At 39.2% G+C, this 20,923-nt stretch overlaps 1 protein-coding gene across 7 annotated transcripts in view; it reads left to right on the forward strand.

Moving 5' to 3' along the window:
• HIVEP2 (HIVEP zinc finger 2) overlaps positions 1-20,923 on the forward strand; it is a 192,248-nt gene that overhangs the window by 160,760 nt on the left and 10,565 nt on the right. For all 7 annotated transcript variants that reach the window (XM_082856098.1, XM_082856097.1, XM_082856102.1 and 4 more), the window contains 4 exons: positions 3,889-3,933; positions 4,640-10,195; positions 11,230-11,384; positions 18,453-18,628. In XM_082856098.1, the coding sequence (XP_082712224.1) occupies positions 5,027-10,195; positions 11,230-11,384; positions 18,453-18,628 (5,500 nt within the window). In that variant the 5' untranslated portion in view covers positions 3,889-3,933; positions 4,640-5,026. The remainder of the gene's footprint in view (positions 1-3,888; positions 3,934-4,639; positions 10,196-11,229; positions 11,385-18,452; positions 18,629-20,923) is intronic.

Raw genomic sequence — 20,923 nt, forward strand, 5'->3', positions numbered from 1 at the left:
AATCTACACAATCATAGAGAAGTAATGTAGCTGTAATGAACCACATTACCATGGATCTTTATAGCTCCAAGTAGACCTTTATTGAGAAAATTTGGGTAAAATTGCAGGTATATACAATAATACATTTCATGGTTTATAATAATATTCTGAGATCCAAGGAAAATATTTCCCTATCTTATAAGCATTTTCATACATTTAAGTAATACAGCACAAGCCCAGGAATTTACGCCATTGTTGGTAGAGTAAGATGGCTAAGTAAAAGTATCACCTAGCAAAAAAAGACAAATGTCATTATCAAACTTTGGCTTAAACTTTGAAAGCCTTATGGATTTTCAAGTGAATTTTTTTCCCTAAGTGTAAGTTGAGGAGAGCAGCAAAGAGACTTTGAATACTAGACAGACATGCCATGCCCAGGAATAGATCTATGGTGCAAACAGTCTGCATTGCAGAATTTTTTTCAGTTTCCAAGATAAAGCAACTGAAGACAAGAGATTAATGAAAAGAGTCCATGTTCTTATTGGTTCATGAACATGAACCAGTATCCCAAAGGACCCATTACTCCTGTTTTCTCCAATCTACCTTTCTATATGCCTCAGAAACTCCAAGAAGGAGAGTGATTTTATGGATAGAAGTTAGTTGAAGGCTGTCCAAGGATGGTGTTGGAGAGAATATTATATGCTCAGATATGTTTAAAATCTCATGTAAAGGGTTCATGTGAAATAGGAGTGATTTCCAATTCCCTATTAAGCCTTTCACTGAAGTGAAAAGTTAGACACTGTAGTTCAGAGGAATGTAGACCAGAGGTGTCCCGGATACTTCTGGGATCTCCAGCTCAGACAGAAGGACAGAAGCTCTTCTCTGAACAGCAGTAGGGAGAATGGCACTGGGTTTATCTAATTTCATGATGAAATGGTAGGACATCTTAGGCAGGTTTGTCATAGAAATTTAAAAGGAGGAGGTTTTCCTGACCAAAGCTATTTGCATAATTGTCATTTTCTACTGGGATCAAAGCTGTGAATTTTAAAACATTTTCTGGATAATAAATGCTATTGGAATACAGGACGGTCTTCTGTTAAGATCAGCAAAATTGATTTTTTTTAAATAAAATAGTAGGTGTGACTTTTTTGACGAGCCCTTTTCTAAAATTTAAACCCATCAAAAATTAAATAACTATTCTAGATAATTTTTGTTCTGACCATTAATTGTCTACTTTTGAATTTTATGTAAATCGCTTTTCTTCGTCTCTGATCTGTTCTTTAATAGCAAAATATTATTGCTTTTGCTTGAAGTTTATTTTGTGATTCTCTTTTTATGATATGTCCTTAGTGAATAAGAATTGTATATGTCTGGTTTAGGGTGTAATAATTTTAATTTTTTACTATAAACCATAAAAATTAAATCTGATTTAAAAAGTTACTGCTTTGTTGCTAAATGAAAACACTACATTCTATTTAATTATTAAATATAGTATCCCAGTCCTGTTTTTTATAAAATTTTATATACATGTTTAACTTGAAGTCCGTGTTTTAAGCAAAATTATATATTTTATGTAAACCAAGGAATGGGAAGTGACCATATGCCTAATTTTCACTTGTGAGGTTCTTACTTTCCTTAAAAGTAATACGTCTCAAAGAACAAAGTAAAACAGTTGTATGTCATGAGAATTAATCATGTTCTCACGAGGAGCTGTCTTCATTAATACTTTAATATAAAGATTTTGAACATCATTTACACTATGGGTTTGTTTGAAATCCATACAAAACTCAGATATTCTCACAGGACCATGAAATATTCAAGCATTGGAAGTATTGGAGTCAAGTGAAAATATTTAGGAGAAAATATTCTTGAAGATGTATTATTTTACATTGTGATAAAACTTAGCAGTGGAGCTGGGGGTGGCAGGTGCTAGTTGGGGAGGTGAGACCCCTTAGCCTTGGCGGTCTGCCAAACCTGGATTTGATTCTAGTTCTGACCCTAAGTATCATCCTCAACTGTATATATGGGTAATAACACCTGTGGCATAGGACCGCCATGAAGCTCTATACCAGTATAACTCTACCAGTGCATGTAGTAAGCACACAGTAAATAGCAGTCATCATCCTTGTTATCACCATCAACAGAACTGCATACATAGATCAATACCATGATAAGATAATAAATATGAAAAGCAACCTAGAAGTTATTCTGTTCAAGCTCTGACTCTGAATTAAGGAAAGATGTGCAAAAGTTTCTGACTTGAATTGGAAATACACTGTACTTCCATTTTGGAGGGTGTTACCTCTAAAGGTCTGACAGAGGTTGTGTCTACGTGAACCTCAAGTATGTAGTTCATTAAACAAAAATTCAGCCAATTTGGGCTTAACGATGCTTATTCTTCTTATTTGCATTGAAGTCTAACAAAGCCATCACTTCTCTTTCAGTGTTTGCCTCTTTACCCATAGAGGGATTCATAGGAAAATCACTGTATGGGGAAAAATGTAATTCAATAATAAAACTTTTTAGCAAACCAAAGTTAATATGCTTGTTGTTTAGTTTTCTGACAACTGCTTTACAAACCTACTGTGCTTCATGGCTATTAGCAGAAAGACTTTTTGATTATAGATACCTTGCTACAAATACGCGGGGGCTTCTGATTTCTCATCCAAAAGATTTATTGTTCCTGTGGGAATTTCCATGTTTTCCACCCTTTCTAAGTGCAACTACTATCATCATCAAAGTAGCATTCTATATTAGGGATCAAATTGGTCATGGAAATAAAATCAGTATTTGAGTTTTAGTTTGGAAAAATACAGTACGTTTACATGGTGGCATCCTTTTTCTTAACCAGTATTTTATTTAAAATGTGAACATGCCCGGGTTAAAAAAATAAGCAAAAATAAAGATTACCAAAAATCATAAGGTTAAAAGTAGAAATCCCTTCCTGCGTCCGTTCTTCTGACTCCCTGGCTCCATTTATGTGATTTAACCAATGTAAAAGCTGTTTGGCATTCTTGCAGAAATTTTCTGTTTATTGCTTGTTTTTCTTTTACACAAATGGGATTATAAAATACATTCTAGGGTGCAATAAACTTTTTTTTTCACATCTAATGTTACTATCTCCTGAATGAGCTTTTATATTAGTACTTATAGCTATACTTACTTTTTTTTTAATGGCTGAGTTTATGACTGACGTAATCCTTGTACATATAACTTTGTGTATTTGTGTACATCCATGAGGATACATTTCCAGCAATGGAATTTCTGAGCCAAAGGGTATGAGCGTTCTTACTTTGATAAGCACTGCTACATTGCCTATCAAGGAAGTACCTCAGCTATCGTCGTAATTGATAGAGTTGAGCATTGAAGTTCTCAGAATCCTCTGGGTACGACATTGGCCATTCCCTTATGGAAATTGAGTATTCACTTAAAATCTGATAGTTTCTAAGTTGTCAAGTTTTCCTGAGCCATTCACAGTCATCTGGAGGACTCCTTCACTTTGCTGTCATGCAAATTTCCTGAAAAGGATATTTATACATTTAAATGTTTAAACCTATAGGTTGAATTTTTTAAAAACCCACTATTCTCAACTTTTTAATATCTAAAGAACTAGAACCAGGCTTATTGTGTCAAAAGTCTAAGATGTTTTAATATATTAATCTTATATCTTAGAAAATATGAATCTGAAATTTAAAAAATTTTTTTCTCCTTGAGTTGTTTTTGGACACAGTGTCAATCAGTATTAGGTTTACTGCTTTAGTGCAGTGTTTTCTAAAGCAGTTACCTGCTGATTTTTTAGAGCACATAACATTGTGAGCCCTACATATAATGAACGTTAAATTGACATTTGCATACAACAATGTTGTAGTTTAATGGAACAATCTTTCCTAACTGCATTTATTTTCTACCCAGGAAGCGTCAAGACAATCATGCCCATGAGAACTCTAAACCATTCAGGTAATCATTATATTTTCTAATTGTCCCCAAAATATGTTTTGTTGTCCATATTATGAAGGTTTTATAACTATTTTATTTAGATGCACTTTTCTGCCTTTTCCAAAGTTCTGAGACAATCTTTGATTCTTACAGGTTTAGTCTAGCTCTAATCACTCCTAATCACCAATTTTAAGCTGTAAAATATATCTGTATTTTTATTAACATTACATATAATACATATGACATTTTATATTAACTGTTGTATTATATACTTATAAATTATATTATATTATGTATTTAACATATATTTTATATTAACCTATGAAATATATCTATATAGAGAAATATGTAGTACACTTAGCATGTAAGTCATAAAACTTGGTTAGAAATAGCTCTAAATTTATTTTAATGAAGCCTTTTAAAAATCTTATGATTTTATAAATAATATGTATCAAAAGTTTTCCTTTAAATGCTTTTCTGACCAAAATTAAGGGGTATTTAAAAGGATGACCAAAAGTTAAGCATTGAGGAGATTTATGCTTATGACTTAATGCTGTTTGCAATGAATAACCTTTCATTGTGGGATTAATGTAACAACCATAAAAAGGATTTCTTGGAGTAAAAAACATTTCAATTTATCCAATTTCAGGCTGTTTATTTAGGAACGGTTTTGGTTTCTTGCTTGATAACTACTATGACCATCTCTTTGTGTTTCGTTCTCTTTCAGACCATTTTATCTTAGTGAAACTGGCAACTGAACTTTGCTCTAGTTGATGGGCAAAATTTCTCCTAGAATATTCATCGCCCCAAGTTCACCCTAGTTGAAAATATTCAAATGCCATAAGAGATCTTTATAGATTTGCACTTAGCTTTTGGATGGACATTTCTACAATGGAGAGAACTGTGTTATAGCCCTGGTCCAAGGACATTACCATCTAATGCCCATAGACTACGGTGTGGGTGTGGAAGGTTCCAAAGAGAAGGAACACTCAGCAAGTTTGCAGACACCCTGGAACATGGAAGCAAGCAACCTTTGAAAGGCGCAGCTTTGAAGACACTCCATGAGTCTGCACGGCTTTCAAGCGAACTAGCACTTGAGACCTTGTGTAACAAAATGGACACTGGGGACACAGCTCTAGGACAAAAAGCTACCTCAAGGTCTGGAGAAACTGATAAAGCATCAGGTAGATGGAGACAGGAACAATCAGCTGTTATTAAGATGAGCACTTTTGGCAGTCAAGAAGGACAGCAGCAACCACAAATAGATCCTGAGCATATCGGAAACACAGCATCAGCACAACTCTTTGGTTCTGGGAAACTGGCCTCACCTGGCGAAGTGGCACAGCAAGTCACAGAGAAGCAATACCCACCTCACCGTCTGAGTCCTTATTCATGCCAACATTCCCTCTCTTTCCCTCAGCACTCATTGCCACAGGGGGTCATGCACAGCAACAAGCCACATCAGAGCCTTGAAGGCCCTCCGTGGCTTTTCCCTGGCCCTTTGCCATCTGTTGCCTCCGAGGACTTATTTTCCTTTCCTATACACGGCCACAGTGGTGGTTATCCTAGAAAAAAGATTTCAAGTCTGAACCCTGCTTATAGCCAATACTCCCAGAAAAGTATCGAACAGTCGGAAGATGCTCACAAAAAAGAGCACAGACCCAAAAAGCCCGGCAAGTACATTTGCCCTTACTGCAGCAGGGCATGTGCCAAACCCAGCGTATTGAAAAAACACATCAGGTCCCATACTGGTGAGCGGCCATATCCATGTATACCTTGTGGTTTCTCTTTCAAGACAAAGAGCAATTTGTACAAGCACAGGAAGTCACATGCCCATGCAATTAAGGCAGGATTAGTCCCTTTCACAGAGTCAGCTGTATCTAAATTGGACCTAGAGGCCGGTTTTATTGACGTAGAAGCAGAAATACATTCAGACGGTGAACAGAGTACAGACACAGATGAGGAGAGTTCTTTGTTTGTGGAGGCTTCTGACAAAATGAGTCCCGGCCCACCCATGCCGCTGGATATCGCCAGCAGAGGTGTCTATCATGGGTCACTGGAAGAATCACTGGGAGGTCCGATGAAGGTGCCGATTTTGATTATCCCCAAAAGCGGGATTCCTTTACCTAATGAAAGCTCTCAGTATATTGGCACTGATATGCTACCAAATCCGTCTTTAAATACTAAGGCTGATGACTCTCACACAGTTAAACAGAAACTTGCACTAAGACTGTCAGAGAAAAAAGGACAAGATTCTGAGCCATCTCTAAACCTTCTGAGCCCGCACAGTAAAGGAAGCACTGACTCTGGTTACTTTTCCCGCTCAGAAAGTGCAGAGCAGCAGATAAGCCCTCCAAACACAAATGCAAAGTCTTATGAAGAAATCATCTTTGGAAAATACTGTCGGCTTAGTCCGAGAAATACACTCAGTGTTACAACCACAAGTCAGGAGCGCGCCACGATGGGTAGGAAGGGCACCATGGACTCATTACCTCACGTTAACACCAGGTTAGATGTCAAGATGTTTGAAGATCCTGTTTCACAGCTGATCCCAAGCAAGGGAGAGATCGACCCCAGTCAGACAAGCATGCTGAAATCCACTAAATTCAACAGCGAGTCAAGACAGTCCCAGACTATTCCATCATCTATCAGGAATGAAGGAAAACTTTATCCAGCCAGTTTCCAAGGCAGCAGCCCAGTTCTCCTAGAAGCTCCTGTTGACTCTTCACCCCTTATTAGAAGCAACTCAATGCCAACTTCTTCAGCAACGAATTTAAGTCTTCCTCCTTCTTTGAGAGGAAGTCACTCATTTGATGAACGGATGACTGGTTCTGATGATGTGTTCTATCCAGGGACTGTAGGAATACCCCCTCAGCGCATGTTAAGAAGACAAGCAGCTTTTGAGCTGCCTTCGGTACAGGAGGGGCACGTGGAAGCAGAACACCATGGCAGGATGTCAAAGAGCATCACGGGTCCATCCTTGAAGGAAAAGAAATTGATTCCTGGGGACAGGATTGGGTATGACTATGATGTCTGTCGGAAACCCTATAAGAAGTGGGAGGATTCTGAGACACCCAAGCAGAGCTACAGGGATGTTTCCTGCATCAGCCCCTTGAAACACGGCGGAGAGTATTTCATGGATCCCTCGGTGCCATTGCAGGGAGTGCCAACCATGTTTGGAACTACTTGTGAAAATCGAAAACGCCGGAAAGAGAAGAGTGTAGGGGACGAGGAGGACACCCCGATGATCTGCAGTAGCGTCGTCAGCACGCCCCTGGGCATCGCGACTTCAGATTTCGAGCCCAAATTGCAGATGCAGGAAGGAGCCAGGAGTGGATTCGGCCTGGCTGGACAGGAAAACCCTTCTCATGGTCACTCGGAGCGCTTTGACCCGTGTCGACCCCCGCTGCAATCTGGAAGTCCATCGCTTGGGTCAGAGGAGTCACCCGCAGCTGCTGATTCAGACAAGCCGTCAGACGGAGGGGGCAGGAAGCCTCCCGGCAATGTGATCTCTGTGATTCAGCACACGAACTCGCTGAGCCGCCCCAATTCATTTGAGAGGTCCGAGTCCGCTGAACTCGCCGCTAGCGCCCAGGAGAAAGCCTCGTCACCTTCCGAGACCTGTGACAGTGAGATCTCAGAAGCCCCGGTGAGCCCAGAGTGGGCTCCGCCCGGGGAGACCACGGAAGGCGGGGGGAAGCCATCCCCTTCGCAGCAGGTCGCGCAGCCGCCCTACCACGCGCAGCCCCGCCTCGTGCGTCAGCACAACATCCAGGTCCCCGAGATCCGCGTGACCGAGGAGCCCGACAAGCCAGAGAAGGAGAAGGAGGCCCAGAGTAAAGAGGCAGAAAAGCCGGTGGAGGAATTTCAGTGGCCCCAGAGAAGTGAGACCCTCTCCCAGCTCCCGGCCGAGAAGCTGCCGCCCAAAAAGAAGCGTTTGCGGCTCGCGGATATGGAGCACTCCTCCGGGGAATCCAGCTTTGAATCCACAGGCACCGGCCTCTCCCGCAGCCCCAGTCAGGAAAGTAACTTGTCGCACAGCTCCAGTTTCTCCATGTCTTTCGAAAGAGAAGAAACCATGAAGCTTGCGGCACCTCCCAAGCCGGATGAGTTTGGGAAGCACTCAGAGTTTTTGACGGTCCCTGCTGGTTCGTACTCGTTGTCCGTCCCCGGCCACCACCACCAAAAGGAGATGCGACGCTGCTCGTCCGAGCAGATGCCTTGTCCCCACCCAACGGAAGTCCCAGAAATTCGGAGCAAATCATTCGATTATGGGAATCTGTCCCATGCTCCGGTGGCAGGGGCGTCGGCATCCGCGTTGTCCCCATCCCGGGAGAGAAAGAAATGCTTTCTGGTGCGGCAGGCTTCTTTCAGTGGCTCTCCCGAGATCGCCCAGGGGGAGGCCGCCGCGGATCTGAGCGTAAAGCAGGAACAGCTAGAACATCTGCACGGCAGCCTCAGGGCCACGTGGCACCACGCCCCGTGCTCTGTGCTTCCTGCCCTTCAGGCAGAGGACCCAGGGAAGCAGGTGGTGGGTCCTTGTGCCCAGCTGAGCTCAGGACCACTCCACCTGGCCCAGCAACAGATCATGCACCTGGATAGTCAGGAGTCTCTGAGAAATCCCTTCATACAGCCGACATCCTATATTCCAAGCAAGCACTTGACTGAACAGCCACATTTATTTCCACATCAAGAGACTCTTCCGTTCTCTCCAATCCAGAACACCTTGTTTCAGTTCCAATATCCTACCGTCTGTATGGTTCATTTCCCAGCTCAGCAGCCCCCCTGGTGGCAGGCACACTTCCCCCATCCCCTGGCTCCGCACGCTCCAAAGAGCTATGGAAAGCCTTCTTTCCAGGCAGAAGTTCACCCCAGCTACCCCTTGGAGCCTGTGGCGGAGCACACTGGAAAGAAATCTGCTGATTATGCGCACACGAAAGAGCAAACCTACCCGGGTTATTCAGGAACATCAGGGCTACACTCCAAGAACCTTCTTCCAAAGTTTCCGTCAGGGGAGAGCACCAAGTCAACAGATACTCCCTCCGAGCAGGTTCTTCAAGAAGAGTTCACCTCAGCAAATGCTGGGCCTTTACAGTCCTTACCAGGAACAGTGGTTCCTGTTAGGATCCAGACCCACGTACCGTCCTATGGGAGTGTCATGTACACAAGCATTTCTCAGATGCTTGGGCAGAACAGCCCTGCCATTGTCATATGCAAAGTCGACGAGAATGTGACCCAAAGAACACTGGTAACCAACCCGGCCGTGCAAGGGATAGGATTTAACATTGCCCAGGTGTTGGGGCAGCACGCAGGCTTGGAAAAGTGCCCCATCTGGAAAGTACCTCAGACCATACCCCTTGGCTTGGAATCCTCGATCCCCTTATGTTTACCTTCCACCTCTGACAGCGTCGCCACCCTGGGAGGCAGCAAGCGGATGCTTTCTCCAGCCAGCAGCTTGGAACTCTTCATGGAAACAAAGCAGCAGAAAAGGGTCAAGGAAGAAAAGATGTATGGACAGATCGTGGAGGAGCTCAGCGCCGTGGAGCTGACCAACTCAGACATCAAAAAGGATCTCTCCCGCCCACAGAAGCCCCAGCTGGTTCGACAGGGCTGTGCTTCTGAGCCAAAGGATGGCTTGCCGTCAGCGTCATCGTCCTTCTCCTCGCTGTCCCCCTCCTCATCTCAAGACCACCCGTCCGCCAGCGTGCCCTTGAGGGAGCCCTTCCCTCCAAGCTCCAGGGCACCCGCTCTGGGGCAGAAGTCCAGTGGGCCTTCTGAAAGCAAAGAGTCCTCAGATGAGTTAGACATTGATGAGACGGCGTCTGATATGAGCATGAGCCCGCAGACTTCCTCATTGCCACCCGGGGACAGTCAGCTGGAAGAGCAAGGGAAGGGCCAGAAGCTGCCTGCCGGCGTGCTGGTCCCCAGAGCGTCCGACCCAAGCGGGAAAGTGGCAAATTCGACTCTTCTTTTCACGGACGTGGTAGATTTCCAGCAGATTCTGCAGTTCCCCAGTCTGCGGACAACAACGACTGTGAGTTGGTGCTTCTTGAATTATACAAAACCCAATTACGTGCAACAGGCCACCTTCAAATCCTCGGTATATGCTTCATGGTGCATTAGTTCCTGTAACCCAAACCCATCAGGATTGAACACCAAGACCACGCTGGCTCTTCTGAGGTCCAAGCAAAAAATCACCGCAGAAATTTATACCCTGGCCGCTATGCACAGGCCTGGAGCCGGCAAGCTTACGTCATCAAGTGCTTGGAAGCAGTTTGCTCAGGTAACAAATATTGTTTCTGAAAGCACTCTGTGTTGTGGATTTGATCGCTGAGCAGAATACGTAGTGAAGGACGTACGGAAAAAAACATACAAGTAAAATGAAGACCAGAGCTGGGGAGGGGGTCCTCTGCAAACGGGCCTTACCCATTGACCCTGAACTTAGTTATGAGGGGTCAGTACCAGTCAGTACTTAGGAAAGTACCAAGCACAAAGTATCTTCTTAGCCGGGTGCAGTGAAATTCCACCGCAGGGGCTAATTCCTTCGAGTTCCTCTCCGTTCCAACCTGTGTTAGTGACCTAGCAGACCAACTTTCCTTTGATGTGAGGACTTCAGGAAATTGTGAAATGAGGACATAGAACAGGGAGTGGACACAGGAGAGGAAAGATCAGGAAGGAGGCTGCAGGGTGTTAGAACTGAACTTTGTGAACTTCTGAGGGAGGGGTTGTTCCCATTGGCTATTGTTTTACTAAAATTTATTTTTAATATATTTCTCTCAAAACTCATTTTTCCAAGGGGTTAGCAGGTTCGTTCCTACATGAACAATTATTGCCTTACATGTAGGATTATAAAAATATTAATAAGGGCCACTTTGGAATTTATGCTAAATTAATAAAGAAGTACATGGAGGTCTTAAACAAAAATATATAATAAATAAAATATAAAATATATTTACTCACTTCAGTTCCATTTCTCTTTAATAATTTTTGAGAATATTTTCTAAATGCATAGAGATTGCTTGAATTGCTACTTCCAAAAACAGAACATGTTTTTAACATTGTTATTAGTGTTGTACCGTGTACGTGCTAGTGGGGTCTTGTTGGTTTTTTTTTTTAACAGAATGTTGAATTTATTCTGTAGAAACTGTCATCTTTTCTGATTTTATCCCTGTTGTCCCTTATTTTATGTAGCCAGCCTATGGCCTTTTAGCATGGAGTTTAGGCTGATTTTCAGAGATCATGGAAGAGTGGGATGTGTGCGCTTCCTCTGTGTCTTAGGGAATGCATACGAAATGATTCTCTCTTTTTGGCCTACAGATGAAACCTGATGCGACCTTTTTATTTGGCAGCAAGCTAGAAAGGAAACTAATGGGAAATATCTTAAAGGAAAGAGGGAAAGGAGATATTCATGGAGATAAGGATATTGGATCCAAACAAGCTGAGCCCATTCGAATTAAAATCTTTGAAGGAGGGTAAGGAAACACATGTGCAAATGTAAAGTATTCCATTAAATTCAGCATAAATGGTCCTGAGTGTCTGCATGGAAAAGTCGTATCTCCTCTGGTCTGAAGCATAAAGCAAATTCCTTTTTCTATACACATTTCTGAAGTCTGTCTGGTAATAGATAATGAGCTCGTGCCCTTGCTTTCATGACTTGCTTTTAACGAAAATGTCCCTATTGTATATGGTTCGAACTTCTGCCTTAAATTTTCATACCTCTAATTCAATGTGAAATCGACTAAATTGCTGGACTCTTGATATTGTCTAAGTTTGTTCATTCTTTGGTATTACTTTGATAGGCATTTGTTGTGTTAGTAATGGACATATTTTTATTCTATGCTTACAAAAATGCAGTCATGCACACTCATGTATAAACCTAGAAACTAGTTTTATTTTATTGTTTTTATTATTACGTAAAGTCCAGACCTTATTGGGATTTCACCAGTTCCTTCAATACCCTCTTTCTGTTCTAGTATCCAAGCCAGGGCACCACTTCGCATTTAGTTGTCATGTTTCCCCAAACTTCTCTGGTCTGTGACAGTTTCTCTGTCTTTAGGAATTTCTTTTTAAGTGTTGCATTCTGAGTTGCAGAAACTCAAGTAATAAGGTTCAATGATTTTGTTGTCTATCTAGTTAAGAAACACTGCATGTATGTGTAATGTCCAGTTTTAGATTTTGATAGAAAGGTATCTTAAATCTAGTCACAGGGGAGAAAAAGCCCAGACTTCTGCTTTAAAATTTAAAAATTTTAAAGGATGTTAACCACATTTGGGGATGGTGATGTGTCTACCTTATCTTTGCAACAGATCTATAATCTACATATTTCCATGAGCATGATTTTATTCTAATTATATTTGGAGAACAAAATAATGTTATCTGTTTGACTCTAAAATGTTGAGTGGCTGGTGATATGAAGTATCAGTTTCTCACATAGATTTACCAGTTTGGAGATGGTTTATCAAAGTTGGTTCCCTGGTAAGGTTGACCCCCTTGGATGAATGCCTAGTATTGTCACCACTAAAGCCACAGCTGTTTGTAGTCATGAAGCTTGTCTCAGTATTTTTTCACATTCCTCATCTTTTAACACAAACAAGAGAAATAGAGATTTTATCTTTATAGAGACTGAGTGATCCCTGTGACTGAATCAACGCTTACATTCATCAGTCTTCTTCATAACAGCGCACTTGTACTAGATTAGCGAGACTTTCACAGTGACTGTATGATTTGGGGAGCCCCTCTCCACTAACGAAGGACACAAATGAAAAAGCATATGTGAACATTTTATTGCTGTGTTTTGATGATCCAAAAGGATTGGGCCATATTTAATTTTCTCCTCATTTCATTGTCCAACGTTATGGGCTATGTCCCAATCATTCTTTTTTTTTTTTTTAAACATCTTTATTGCAGTATAATTGCTTTACAATGCTGTGTTAGTTTCTGTTTATAACAAAGTGAATCAGTTATACATATACATATATACCCATATCCCCTCCCCCTTGCGTCTCCCTCCCACCCTCCCTGTCTCACCCCTCTAGGTGGTCACAAAGCACCCGAGCTGATCTCCCTGTGCTATGCGGCTGCTTCCCACAAGCTATCTATTTTACATTTGGTAGTATATATAAGTCCTCAAGTCCATTCTCTACGTCTGTATCTTTATTCCTGCCCTGCTCCTAGGTTCTTCAGAACTATATACATATATATATATATATATATATATATTTTTTTTTTAGATTCCATATATATGTGTTAGCTTATGGTATTTGTTTTTCTGTTTCTGACTTACTTCACTCTGTATGACAGACTCTACGTCCATTCACCTCACTACAAATAACTCAATTTCGTTTCGTTTTATGGCTGAGTAATATTCCATTGTATATATGTGACACATCTTCTTTATCCATTCATCTATCGATGGACACTTAGGTTGCTTCCATGTCCTGGCTATTGTAAATAGAGCTACAGTGAACATCGTGGTACATGACTGTTTTTGATTTATGGTTTTCTCAAGGTATATGCCCAGTAGTGGGATTGCTGTGTCGTATGGTACTTCTATTTTTAGTTTTTTAAGGAACCTCCATACTTTTCTTCATAGTGGCTGTATCAATTTACATTCCCACCAACGGTGCAAGAGTGTTCCCTTTTCTCCACACCCTCTCCAGCATTTATTGTTTGTAGATTTCTTGATGATGGCCATTCTGACTGGTGTGAGGTGATACCTCATGGTAGTTTTGATTTGCCTTTCTTTGATAATTAGTGATGTTGAGCATCCTTTCATGTGTTTGTTGGCAATCTGTATATCTTCTTTGGAGAAATGTCTATTTAGGTCTTCTGCCCATTTAGAGATTGCGTTGTTTGTTTTTTTGATGTTGAGCTGCATGAGCTGCTTGTAAATTTTGGAGATTAATCCTTTGTCATTTGCTTCATTTGCAAATATCTTCTCCCATTCTGAGGGTTGTCTTTTCATCTTGTTTATGGTTTCCACTGCTGTGCAAAAACTTTGAAGTTTTATTAGGTCCCATTTGTTTATTTTTGTTTTTATTTCCATTTATCTAGGAGGTGGGTCAAAAAGGATCTTACTGTGATTTATGTCATAGAGTGTTCTGCCTATGTTTTCCTCTAAGAGTTTTATAGTGTCTGGCCTTACATTTAGGTCTAAAGACCTAAATCCATTTTGAGTTTATTTTTGTGTATGGTGTTAGGGAGTGTTCTAATTTCACTCTTTTCCATGTAGCTGTCCAGTTTTCCCAGCACCACTTATGGAAGAGGCTGTCTTTTCTCCATTGTATATTCTTCCCTCCTTTATCAAAAATAAAGTGACCATATGTGTGTGGGTTTATCTCTGGGCTTTCTATCCTGTTCCATTGATCTATATTTCTGTTTTTGTGCCAGTACCATGCTGTCTTGATTACTGTAGCTTTGTAGAATAGTCTGAAGTCTGGGAGCCTGATTCCTCCAGCTCCGTTTTTCTTCCTCAAGATTGGTTTGGCTATTCGGAGTCTTTTGTGTTTCCATAGAAATTGTGAAATATTTTGTTCTACTTCTGTGAAAAATGCCATTGGTAGTTTGATAGGGATTGCATTGAATCTGTAGATTGCTTTGGGTAGTATAGTCATTTTCACAATGTTGACTCTTCCAGTCCAAGAACATGGTATATCTCTCCATCTGTTTGTATTATCTTTAATTTCTTTCATCAGTGTCATATAGTTTTCTGCATACAGGTCTTTTGTCTCCTTAGTCAGGTTTATTCCTAGGTATTTTATTCTTTTTGTTGCAATGGTAAATGGGGTGTTTCCTTAATTTCTCGTTCAGATTTTTCATCATTAGTGTATAGGAATTCAAGAGATTTCTGTGCATTAATTTTGTATCCTGCTACTTTATCAAATTCATTGATTAGCTCTAGTATTTTCTGGTAGCATCTTTAGGATTCTCTATGTATAGTATCATGTCATCTGCAAACAGTGGCACCTTTACTTCTTCTTTTCTGATTTGGATTCCTTTTATTTATTTTTCTTCTCTGATTGCTGTGGCTAAAACTTCCAAAACTATGTTGAATAATAGTGGTGAGAGTGGGCAACCTTGTCTTGTTCCTGATCTTAGTGGAAATGGTTTCCGTTTTTCACCATTGAGAATGATGTTGGCTGTGGATTTGTCATGTATGGCCTTTATTTTGTTGAGGTAAGTTCCCTCTATGCCTACTTTCTAGAGGGTTTTTATCATAAATGGGTGTTGAATTTGTCAAAAGCTTTTTCTGCATCTATTGAGATGATCATATGGTTTTTATCCTTCAATTTGTTAATATGGTGTATCACATTGATTGATTTGCATATATTGAAGAACCCTTGCATTCCTGGAATAAACCCCACTTGATCATGGTGGATGATCCTTTTAATGTGCTGTTGGATTCTGTTTGCTAGTATTTTGTTGAGGATTTTTGCATCTATGTTCATCAGTGATATTGGCCTGTAGTTTTCTTTCTTTGTGACATCTTTGTCTGGTTTTGGTATCAGGGTGATGGTGGCCTCATAGAATGAGTTTGGGGGTGTTCCTCCCTCTGCTATATTTTGGAAGAGTTTGAGAAGGATAGGTGTTAGCTCTTCTCTAAATGTTTGATAGAATTCACCTGTGAAGCCATCTGGTCCTCGGCTTTTGTTTGTTGGAGGATTTTTAATCACAGTCTCAGTTTCAGTGCTTGTGATTGGTCTGTTTATATTTTCTATTTCTTCCTGGTTCAGTTTCAGGAGGTTGTGCTTTTCTAAGAATTTGTCCTTTTCTTCCAGGTTGTCCATTTTATTGGCGTATAGTTGCTTGTAGTAATCTCTCATGATCCTTTGTATTTCTGCAGTGTCAGTTATTACTTCTCCTTTTTCATTTCTAATTCTATTAATTTGAGTCTTCTCCCTTTTTTTCTTGATGAGTCTGCCTAGTGGTTTGTCAATTTTATCTTCTCAAAGAAGCAGCTTTTAGTTTTATTGATCTTTGCTATTGTTTCCTTCATTTCTTTTTCATTTATTTCTGATCTGATCTTTATGATTTCTTTCCTTCTGCTAACTTTGGGGGTTTTTTTTGTTCTTCTTTCTCTAATTGCTTTAGGTGTAAGGTTAGGTTGTTTATTTGAGATCTTTCTTATTTCTTGAGGTAAGATTGTATTGCTATAAATGTCCCTCTTAGAACTGCTTTTGCTGCCTCCCATAGGTTTTGGGTCATCATGTTTTCATTGTCATTTGTTTCTAGGTATTTTTTCATTTCCTCTTTGATTTCTTCAGTGATCTCTTGGTTATTAAGCAGTGTATTGTTTAGCCTCCATGTGTTTGTATATTTTACAGATTTTTTCCTGTAATTGATATCATTCCTTAATCTGTGATCCATCTTCTGCCTGGTGGTAATCAGCTGTTTATTCCAAGAAGTGTGTTACCACCTCTTATTTTGCCGATTGCAAAGTGATAAGTTCAAAAAAAAAAGTATTACTGACCAAATTTTTAAGTGTATATGTTTCTTATTACTATTTAATTCATAGACTTAGTAATTTAATTAAACATACCTTTTAATTATTTTTTTAAATCCATTAATTCTTTTTTCCTTTTAATTTTTAGATTTTATTTTATTTTTTTATACAGAAGGTTCTTACTAGTCATCAATTTTATACATATCAGTGTATACATGTCAATTCCAATCGCCCAATTCATCATATCTTTTAATTATTTTTTCAAAATCCATTAATTCTTGTATCAAGTAAATTCATGGGTCTGCAGAACTGTTGAAGGGTAAATATTTTATTTGTGCAGACTTTTCTAATATGGTTATATTTTATACAAAATTTACTCTATTTTCATTCTGGAAGCAAGTTAATCAGCTGAGACATTAAAATAGTGTTATTTGAAGATAATACATTGTACATCAAGTACAATGATGGGCCTGGGCCACAGTAAGCTTAAAGTACCCTTCCCTGAAGAAAAGTTGCTTTCTATAAAATTATTTGTTTTATTCTATATTCCTTAGGTAATTTCATCCTAAGGTAATTTCATCCTTAGGTAATTTCATGCCCTAAGTTTGGGGCAGAGAATAGTGATATTAAAAGATGAAAGATATTTTGCATCTTTAAGTTCTTTTCTTCTTTATTACAAAAGACAATGTGAGATGAAAGATAAAGTTCAAAATAGTTTTGAAGAAAAAGTTGACTTTGGAAATTACTTGTCCCTAAGTGGGAAAGATTTAAAGGAGCAGAAAGCCTGCAAAACTGACTATTCATATTTCTGATACTAGTCAATTCTCACCTGGATTGGGACTGAACAAAAGATAATCTTAAGATTAAATAGTATCCATAGCAGAGTGGATATTTAAATATGTTGCATGGATTTTCTCTCTTAAATATTCTTCAGTGGATTTGACAAATGAATTTGAACTTGCTTTTATTTCTGATGATAGATTAGCTAGAACACAATAGAGAAGTTTGCAATGCTCTTAGAATGTAAGACGAAACAAAACAAAACTGTAAATCTAGTGCCTTTAAGTCAGTCCACACTGAGTTAAGGCATTTTGTAGGTCACTTTACCTTTTGAAGTTATACGAAGAGCCCTTCGAAAGGAATATCTTCCCAAGAATGACATTAGACCCATAATTCTAGCCTGAGATTTAAGAGATAATGGTATTCATTGAGTTATTCAGTAGAATGCTGCTATACTGTATGATAGGTCATGTTTCCCTGTATTCTAAACAAAATGTGATGGATGGTGAGCACTAGATAGGTTTCTTCCATTGATAATTACAGTGAATACCTAAGACTTTGCTCATCTAACTGATTTAAATAAACTAGAGGACCTCATTTATCCTTTCAAACTTCTCTATTAAATCCTTCCAGAAACGAATGCAAATTTGATTGAAAAATAGAATGTCTAGTTTTCATTATGTAACAGTACCTTCCAGAAGCCACTTGAAATTTAGACTTCACTTTAGTACAGATTCATGGTCCTTGGGAAGAGCAGATCAAATCTGTAGGCAACAGTTGGTGAGCTCAACTCAGCCTGTGTAAGCTAGAAATTTCTGACTCTCGTGCCAGGATTGTAAAAATAGAGTAGAAACTTGCAATGAAGAATTCTATAATCAGTCATATTTATTCTAGCAAATTCAGAGGGGTATGCACATCTTAGATGATGGAATATTAGCAAATGATATGTGATGATTTAAATATGCTAGTATAACTTTTTGGATGTTTCTTGGCCAGAGGCAGTGAGGTGCACAGCTCTGCAACTCTTTGAGGCTTATATAAGCCCATTGAACATCTGTACGGAGTCCATATATTTACACTTCATAGAAGAGCTAATTCCGTTTTGAACTCCATGTAGAAAAAAATTCCCTTTTATTTACAATGCCAAATCTGTTCTTTCAGGACTTTACTGCATAGATTTCACAGGCTTTGTAGAAATAAAGTTGAATAATTGTAAAAGTCCCTCCTAAAAATTTGTCTTGCAAATGATTAGCTTTTGGTTTGATGTATAACGTGCAAAAGTATTTGGAAACACACTGTATTTTCCCTTTTTTAACAGGTATAAGTCAAATGAAGATTATGTATATGTCAGAGGACGTGGACGTGGAAAGTACATTTGTGAAGAATGTGGAATTCGCTGTAAGAAACCGAGCATGCTCAAAAAGCATATCCGCACTCATACTGATGTCCGGCCTTATGTATGCAAGTTGTGTAATTTTGCCTTCAAAACAAAAGGTACAAGTCTGATTTTTCTTTCTTTTTTTTTTTTTAGAGGAAAAACACTTTTTTTAATGGCTGCTCCAGATTCTGAATACTGTTTTATAACCGTCATCGACAATTAGTTGGTTTTCTTTGTGAAAATGTGACCCCACAAAATGTATTTTCCTCTTCCTGTTAAGTGGTCTGAGGATGTACATGAGACAGTGAGGCTCCTTTTATGACCTAAGTAAGAGCTACAGACTTAGGTCCAGGCTAGTTGTCTCGAAGGAAGTGGCTAAGAATTGCCTGGATAGCTATTACCTCATGTTGGAAATGTTATGTGGTCTAGAGAATCTTTGCACCGGTATTGAAATACTGCAGGGAGATAATCCATGCCATGGCATTAGAAAAGCAAGGCGGCAGCCGGAAAGAAAACATGTGCCCATGGTCAGTTTCAAGATTATAAATGATGTAGAGACCCGCGGACTCCCCGGTGGGCCCCTCCATCCACACTTGCATTAATTATGCATAGAAATTTGATAGCTTGTATTCTGTGTATTTATCAGCATGGAGACAATTTCTTACTCTCAGGCCATGGCTATTAATCTCATAAAACTAAGGCTTGCCTTGAAATGATATTCTCTTTTTTTAAAAAATATCTGTTTTTAGAAGGTAGATTTATATGAAAATATTTTATACTAAAAGGTTGCTTCAATTATGTTTCTATCATTTTATAAAATTATGAAAATGTTTATAAACCCAGTGTTCTCAGAATACAAACAGTAGTGAATTAGAGGTGGATGACTTCTGTAGAAGTATGTTTTACTACTTACTGTAAAGTACTAATGAATCCTCTAGACACAACCTCACTAACCTCACACTAACATTTTCCAATGTTTTAACTTTAGATTTGCATGCCAATTAATCTGCTCCACTACCCATCAAGAAAAATAAATATCAAATAAAATAATCTTTGGTAGAGAAATGTGTACCTATTTTCTCTTATACACAAAATCCTAAATTGTCTTTATTCTTTTGTCAGAAGTAAAAATGTGTAGCCTCTCAACATATCTGTTTCTTCTTTAGTAAAAAGATATTTATATTATAAGTATGCCTCTTTGTAAGCCAGAAAGAGGGGGAGGGAGTGTTCATTTGCATTTCAAAGGAGATAAACATAATGTCCTTTAAATACCATCCACTTTTGCACAATCAAGACCTTTTATGTAGAACTTCACTGAGAGACTCCCTAGGACATAAGAAAATATAAACTTTGGTTTTAGGAAATAATGCAAATCCGCCAGTCATTACAACTGATATTCCCTGGGCATATGAGTTAACTGTAGGTATAGCTGCATGAAACACTGCGTGAAGAAACGTCACATAGCTATTTCTTTTTACCCAAATTAAATTTGGCTTTGAACCATTGTCTTGGAGTTTTAGCAGGAAATAATTTATTCTTGGTCATTACTGGAGTTTCCTTGTCACCCTTCGGGAATGTACAAATGTCTTGGAATCTTAAAAAGAGCAGATCATCCTGGGAAACCCCTCGCCAGCCAGTTTTCACTTCCGGCTGAAGTGCTTGTTGTCATGTCATCTGAGCACAGAATCAGAGCACACTTGTAGGACCGGTACCTCCTCTGTGCCTGTGTCACTTCTCCAGGTACCCTTTCCTGCCATCCTGCTCCCCTCTCTTTGCTATAATCCTTCATATGTTCAAGACTTTAATAAGCCAAAGTCAGGGTGGGGTTGTTTCTGAGCCCTATTTCTAGCTACAAAACTACCCTGAGGATGAGAGCGCAAAGCCTCACTGCCTACTTGAAACGAGTGGAAAGAAAAATATAGAAGAAGAAACACATACTAAGCTCTAAATAAACCATCTTGACATACCTAACATCTACATATGTCCACATACTCAGATCACTTGCACCCTTACAGAAGCAGATGATTTCCATTAATTTATAGATATATTTAATTAATTTACAGATTTTAGAATTCTTGATCATGTATCAATAAAAATTGTTTAGATCTTTAGAAAAATTGTAGATATAGTTTTTTTGATAAAAAAGAGCAGTAAGGGCCAGGACATATTTCTATGTTTGGAGTTATCAAAATACCACATAAAATTTGTAGGTATATAAGCAATAAGCCAAATGTTAAGTAAAAAATAAAATAATATAAATAAAATAATAAACAACAGTGCCCCAGTTTAGAGTTGTGGCTCATATATTACATTAATAGTAAGCTAGACACTCTTACAAGGGGAATAAACTATTTCAGCAGGCTGGGTTTCCATCTAGATTCAATGAGCCTACTCTTAAAAATAAAGCATTT

The sequence above is a fragment of the Leucopleurus acutus genome (assembly GCF_964270905.1).
Source record: "Leucopleurus acutus genome assembly, chromosome: 15".
NCBI classification, from domain to species: domain Eukaryota; kingdom Metazoa; phylum Chordata; class Mammalia; order Artiodactyla; family Delphinidae; genus Leucopleurus; species Leucopleurus acutus.